This window comes from Culex quinquefasciatus, chromosome 3, assembly GCF_015732765.1.
Source record: "Culex quinquefasciatus strain JHB chromosome 3, VPISU_Cqui_1.0_pri_paternal, whole genome shotgun sequence".
Taxonomy (NCBI): Eukaryota; Metazoa; Arthropoda; class Insecta; order Diptera; family Culicidae; genus Culex; species Culex quinquefasciatus.
Window position 1 is genome coordinate 194,412,278 of NC_051863.1, and position 6,276 is coordinate 194,418,553.

At 45.9% G+C, this 6,276-nt stretch overlaps 1 protein-coding gene across 1 annotated transcript; it reads left to right on the forward strand.

Annotated features, from left to right (window-relative positions):
- The first annotated feature begins 619 nt into the window (after positions 1-619).
- LOC6050938 (protein FAM91A1) lies at positions 620-6,164 on the forward strand. The gene is made up of 9 exons (XM_001867417.2): positions 620-916; positions 986-1,070; positions 1,177-1,317; positions 2,675-4,348; positions 4,435-4,529; positions 5,003-5,233; positions 5,300-5,403; positions 5,458-5,527; positions 5,583-6,164. Exons 1-9 carry the CDS (start codon positions 827-829, stop codon positions 5,691-5,693), a joined length of 2,601 nt encoding a protein of 866 aa, XP_001867452.2. The 5' UTR covers positions 620-826; the 3' UTR covers positions 5,694-6,164.
- Positions 6,165-6,276: the final 112 nt, after the last annotated feature.

The following is a 6,276-nucleotide window of genomic DNA, read 5'->3' on the forward strand; positions in this document are numbered from 1 at the left end:
AAGTATAATTTATTTTTATTTTTTTAAGCAGCCGGGACTCGTGGTGTAGGGGTAAGCGTGTTTGCCTCTCACCCAGTCGGCTTGGGTTCGAAGGTCTCGGTGGCATTTTTCGAGACAAGATTTGTCAGATCACGCCTTCCGTCGGACAGGGAAGTTAATGTGTAAAGGTGTAGGAATCGTCTCCCTGGGTCCTGTCTCGGTGGAGTCGTTGGTAGGCAGTTGGACTCACAATCCAAATGTCGTCAGTTCGAATCCCGGAGTGGATGGAAGCTAAAAGGTTTAAAAAGAGGTTTGCAAATGCCTCAACAATCAAGCCTTCGGCAATGCTGCAGAGCGAATAATTTAGATTTAGATTTGTTTTAAATTCTTATAATTCTTTAAATTTGCTTTATTGTTGTACCGGCGCACATATCTGGAGTATGTTTAATAAATTAATTTCTTGATTGATTGCCCCAACTTTCTCACACGCCACTGCCTATTCCACAGTAGAAGCCATCTCGCCTGTGACCGGACCGAAAAACAAACCCAAAACAAAACGTCAGAAGAGAGAAGCAAAAACTCTCGCTTTTCGTAATCAGTCAAAATTATTCATTCCGTCGCTCTCTTCAGTTTTCAAATCAAATCAAATCCAAATCAAATCCAAATCAAATCAAAGCAGGAACCAAAGTTTTTAAAACAAACAAAAGTGTTTTTTCCTCGGAATTCCCTCACTCACTGCTCGCTCCGAAATGGCCACCCAGAATGGCGGTGCCCCTTGGTGAGGTAGCTTCGCGGTGCAGCCGGGAGTGATTGCGTGGCGAAAAGTGATTCCTCCGGAACGACCACGATGAGCCCCCAGCATAACATTATGCTCGACGTGGAGCAAAACATCCGTGCCAAGGTCAGCTGGAAGGTTCTGCCCCTGGAGTTGAAGAAGGTACCAGATTTTTTTTATTGCGGCCGATTTCCCCAGAAATTGATTTTGTTTTGGTTTTCCCTCACGCAGGCACTCAATGAAAATGAAAAACGCTACGAAAAAATGATTCTGGAGTACAGTTTAAAGAACCAGCTGCGCTACCGAGGCAATCTGGGTAAGTGGCCACTTTCGATGATTGCGCCATGATCAATTATTTCCTTGTTTATGCATACGTTTAAATGGTGGGATTTTGTTTTGTTTTCGTTTTTTTTTTGCTGTAGTGCACACAATTTTTGGCCACGAAAAGCAGTACTACGAGCGGCTGATTGACGAGAATATCCGCGCCCTGCACCTGTTTCCGTACCATCTGGCCGACATCGTGACCAAGGGCTTGCGGTTGACGCCGTTCAACTATTATGCTGGTAAGTGAGGTTGCCCTAACTATAGGGCACTATTTTCTTTAAAAAAGCCCCAATTTAATATCACCAAGAGGTGATGATTAAGTAAATCCTTGCAATGTCTAGGAAGGCACCTGTGCTATGCGGACCCGATTTGGCCACTTTGGTTCCTGGGAATCGATTCCAAAGGAACAAATTTTCCGACAAACCGGTTCTCCTGAGTTTTATTAGATTTAGCTATGGATTAATGCATAATAAACTATATACAATCTCTAAAAAGACGAGTCATACGCTCCAGAACAGGTTGCATTTGTATCATATCTGGCCACTCTGGAACCGGTTCCGGATACCCTGAAAGTGGCCAGATTGTTATTTTGGTAAAAGCCTATCGTGCGACATATCAAACTTCATGGAATTACAAGCCATGCCCACTAGAACCAGCAAAAAGCCAATTGGATTATATCTGGCACTTCAGAACAGATTCCGGATACTGGTTTATCGCATGACAGGCTTTTACCAGTATAGCAATCTGGTCATATCCCATATCCAGCGTATCCGGAACCGATTCCGGAGTGGCCAGCTATGGTCCAATTGGCTTTTTACTAGTTCCAGCGTGCATGGCTTGTAATTCCATGAAGCTTGATATGTCGCACGATAGGCTATTACCAAAATGGCCATTTGGCCACTTCCAGGGTATCCGGAACCGATTCCGGAGTGGCCAGATAAGGTCCAATTGGATTTTTGCTGGTTTCAGTGTGCATGGCTTGTAATTCCATGAAGTTTGATATGTCGCACGATAGGCTTTTACCAAAATAACAATCTGGCCACTTTCAGGGTATCCGGAACCGGTTCCAGAGTGAAAATGCAGTGCCCCAGTGCATTAGAATGCATTAAAACATCACAAACGTTAAAGCGGCCATTTTAATCACTCTAAGCCGTTCGACCAATTCTCATCGCTTTCTCAGTTTTCCGCTATTAAATGAACATTTTCAGATGTATCCACAGTGGAGAGTTGCTTGCTCACTTTTATTTGAGCTATTTATTTCTATTATAACTGTCAAAATACTTTTAAAAGCTGTAATTCATGGTCAAAGTGGTGATAGGCTGATAATAGAAAAAAGCCGGGAAAGGGTATAGTTCCCATAGGTGGTTATGTTGCAGACATGACCCGTGTGACAATTTTCAACAGTCTTGAGTTATTTAACCCAGACGGGGATAACCGGATAATCAAAGGTTAGAACCGAATAGGAATCTTTCAAAGTGATCGCCAAGGCAAAGTTATAGAGTAAACCATTCGGCTTCTGTTGATAATGTGAATGATTAAATGTTTATTAAATTTATCCAAATAAGATCTCAATTCAACTGTTTCAAACGCTTCCAGACATGCTCGCATTCCTGCTGAACCACGACAAAAACTACGACTCGCTGCCCAACTTTACCGCCGCGGACTGCCTCCGAGTGGTCGGCATCGGTCGCAACGAGTACCTGTCCATTTCGAGCGACCTAAAGACGAGCTCACCGAAGCTGTTCTTCAAACCGAACCCGTACTACCTGCTGCCCAAGTTCCCGCGCCGGATCATCATCGAGCACTGGTGGAAGGTTGAGGTGGGGTACGTGCTGGAATCGGACGTGCAGACGTTGTCCGCCGAGGAGTTGGCCGTTTTGGATCGGTTGATTGACTATGGTGCTCAAACGGCCGGGTCATTGGACTATGAGGTCGTGCATCGGTTGTACCGGAGAGGGTTGATCTACTTGGACGTTCCAATCAGCGGTGAGGACAAGATTAGCATTCCGCCGTTGCAGAACTTTGTGATGAACCGGGTTAGCGGGGATCACTTTGAGAGTTTGCTGTACAACGTGTTCGTTACGGCGGACGAGCAGTCGACGATCGCGGATTTGGCGCAGATTTTGCAGGTCCCGCTGGATACGGTGAAGCAGGCAACGTCGCTGTTTTGTCGGTTGAACTTTGCCCGGCGTAAGCAGAGTTGCGTGGTTAATGCTGGGGAACCGCACGAGAGTTGGCGAAATGCGAGACGGGAGCAGCAGAACCAGCCGGGTCGTACCATCTTCAACTATCACTCGCTGCTGCTCAGTCAGGATTCGGTCGAGAGCGATTTGAGCGAGTTTGGTCGAGGGGGGGAGGATAGTCCAAGTCCGGCGGAGGACAGTCCGGGGGATTTCAGTACAATGTCGGACGCTGTGAGGGAGGAGTCGGTTCCTCGGTCACCGGATGCGAAACGGGTTGGATTCGTGTTTGACTCGACGCTGACGGCGTTCCTGATGATGGGGAATTTGTCGCCGGGTTTGAAGACCCACGCCGTCACGCTGTTCGAAGTTGGCAAGCTTTGTGACGAAGGCATGAACGACTTCTTGCGGGAGCTGGAGAAGGTTTCGATTCTGGACGCTGATGGAGAGGGGGAAGTTAGTCGGTACTTTCACCATGCCATTATCCTGCGATCGACAATCGTCGCGTTGAAGAACGTGTTGAACACAGAGCTGGATCTGCTTCGGCTAGAGAGTTTGGAAGCCCTGGACTTTAAAACCCGCAACCGACTCCTGGAGAAGAAGTACAAATTCCTGATTGCGGCGGCGCCCCTCTCCGGTATCCTGTCGGTGCCATTCACCATTCCGTTCTTTGGCCAGTTCTACCGTACGTCCACCAACTCGCACATCTGGTCCAAGCTGTTCTACTACCACATGGGCGCTTACGGTCCGCCCAGCTTGCTCCTCACCAAGGGAACCGTCCTGACGCATCTGCCGCGACTGTTCCTCGGCTACGGCAAGCTGCTCATTACCATCGTCCACACGGAATCGTTCGTGCTAAACTCGGAGAAGTTTGCGTCGCTCAACGAGCACTTGAAGAACGGGTGCGTCCTGATCCAGGGCTACGGCATCAAACAGCCGGCCGAAACGCACTACGAGGTGTTTCCTTTTTCCGAGGGAGCCTCAAACAGCTGGAGCCGACACGCGGCCGTCCGGAAGCTGGCCAAGGTGCTGGACCTGGAGCGGAGTTTCGGATATCTCACGTTCATCCGGACGGGCGTTCCGGACTACGGTAAGTTGAGGGCAGATCAGTCGTTGGGCGGAATGTCAATAAAAATTTCGAAAAGTTTCAAGACTGAGTCAATACTTTGTTTGCAGGATGCGAATCCTACAACGAAAATGTTCAGCTGACGCGAGACAAGGGCAAACCTGCCAAGGAAAAAGTCGCCGCGCAGAAGGAACATCCAAAGCCGGTAAGTTGAACTATTTCCTCACGACCCTAGAATTGTAAGACTGATTTTCTTCAAAACGAGGTCGTAGAATATTGTTATTTTTTGTTTGTTTTGCAAGCAGTAACATAACCAAATTTTTCGGAACTCCCAGCAAATGCAACCTCAGTAAAAATTGCTGTCAGAACTTTTTCCGGGTCACTTCCGAAAAGATCTGGCCGCAATTTTGTTTGGGTTTGACGTTTGCGAGGAAAATCGAAAATGGACTACTTTAATCAAGTCAATTTTAGACTGACTAAAAAATGTCAAAATCATTCAAAACTGTCATTTTGCCTCTACTGTACAGAGTGCCCAGTGGGGTGAAAATGTGCGAATTGTCATAGATAATTATATAAGCTTGCAGTGTTGCCAAATGACTTTCATTGAAAATTACTTTTTACAAATAATGTAAAATTTCAATCATTTTGTTTCACAAAATTAAATCATCAAAACGACAGACCCGTTCGGACACAATCAGCTCGATCGCGTCGATCGAGAGCGATGACGCGAGTCTGATCGAGGACATCCGGCGGATACGGGTTGAGGACGAGCCGGACAATGCGGCAGATGTTCCGGAAGTATCGGCGTCGGCCATTAACGAAGAACTGGTGCAGCAGCTGGCCGACGCTAGCCGGAATGCGGATTCCGATTCGGATTCGCGGGAGCGGGCCGCTGGCAATCGGAAGGAGGTTTGTGTTGAGGGAACTAGTTTGAGCTTTTGACTTGATTTTGAGATTTTTTTTTTGTGGTTTTAGGAATGGACGCTGCTGGATGTCCACTTTGGAATTCCGCTGTTTGACGTCGATTGCAATACCAGCATTTGCCAAAATATCATCCGGAAGCTGTGTTCGGAGGAGAAGTAAGTATATTCAGAATTTTTTCGGAACTAAATTGATAAATTTTGATATTCTAGCATTGCCACCATTCAAGAGGTCAACTCGCAGATGGAGGCACGTTACTTGAAGTTCATATCTCAATGTTTGGTAAGATTTTTTAAACTCTCTCTTTAAACTTGTGAAAAAGTATCAACATTTTCAGTACTTTGAGGACGAAAGTATGGAGCTGGTGAAGCCGGGCAAGCTAGTGCCCAAGCCGCGCATCTGTCTGGCGTTCGAGAGTGGCAAAATCAGCAGTTGGAATGGAAAGTAAAAACTCCACGACAAGCCAAATCGTAAAATTCTAGTGAACCCAAATTTTCCACGCACTTGTTACCAACCTTTATAATTTAACATTCCTGCTTTGCCGCCTTCGTTTTCCCGTGCAGAAGCAGAAGAGTCTCCATTTATTTATTTTTAAACACTTCTTTCTGTATTCCAACGCATATTACGAATACATTCCAGCGATCGTGAAGATTCTAAAACAGAAAAACTAACAGTATAGTAAACAATCGATAGCGTAGCGTTTAGTCCAAGTGTTGGCAAAAAACACAAAAAGTCAGCTGTCAAAAAATGGCATTGGTGATGGGATATCCGGTCCGTACTAAAAATACGAGTAGTGACGAAATGAAGTGAGCTTTTTTTTCAAACTTTGTAGCGACTGCATCATTCATACAAAACAAAAATACACGAGTCAGTTTTGTCCTACTAGTGGAACGAACACAAATATAAAACTATTTTAAAATAAAATTTTAAGTTTGCGAATTATTTCCGAGAAATTTTCCCTACTGGCAACACTGCCGGGTGACACTGCCACGTGATCTGTCGAATCCACCCCCTCAATTTTGGGTTAAAAT

Excerpts from the sequence above, each read along its gene's own strand:
- LOC6050938 (XM_001867417.2), top strand. The coding sequence starts at position 827 with ATGAGCCCCCAGCATAACATTATGCTCGACGTGGAGCAAAACATCCGT. Across the intron at positions 1,318-2,674 it reads GCCGTTCAACTATTATGCTG|ACATGCTCGCATTCCTGCTG; the intron begins GTAAGTGAGGTT and ends AAACGCTTCCAG. Across the intron at positions 4,349-4,434 it reads GACGGGCGTTCCGGACTACG|GATGCGAATCCTACAACGAA; the intron begins GTAAGTTGAGGG and ends CTTTGTTTGCAG.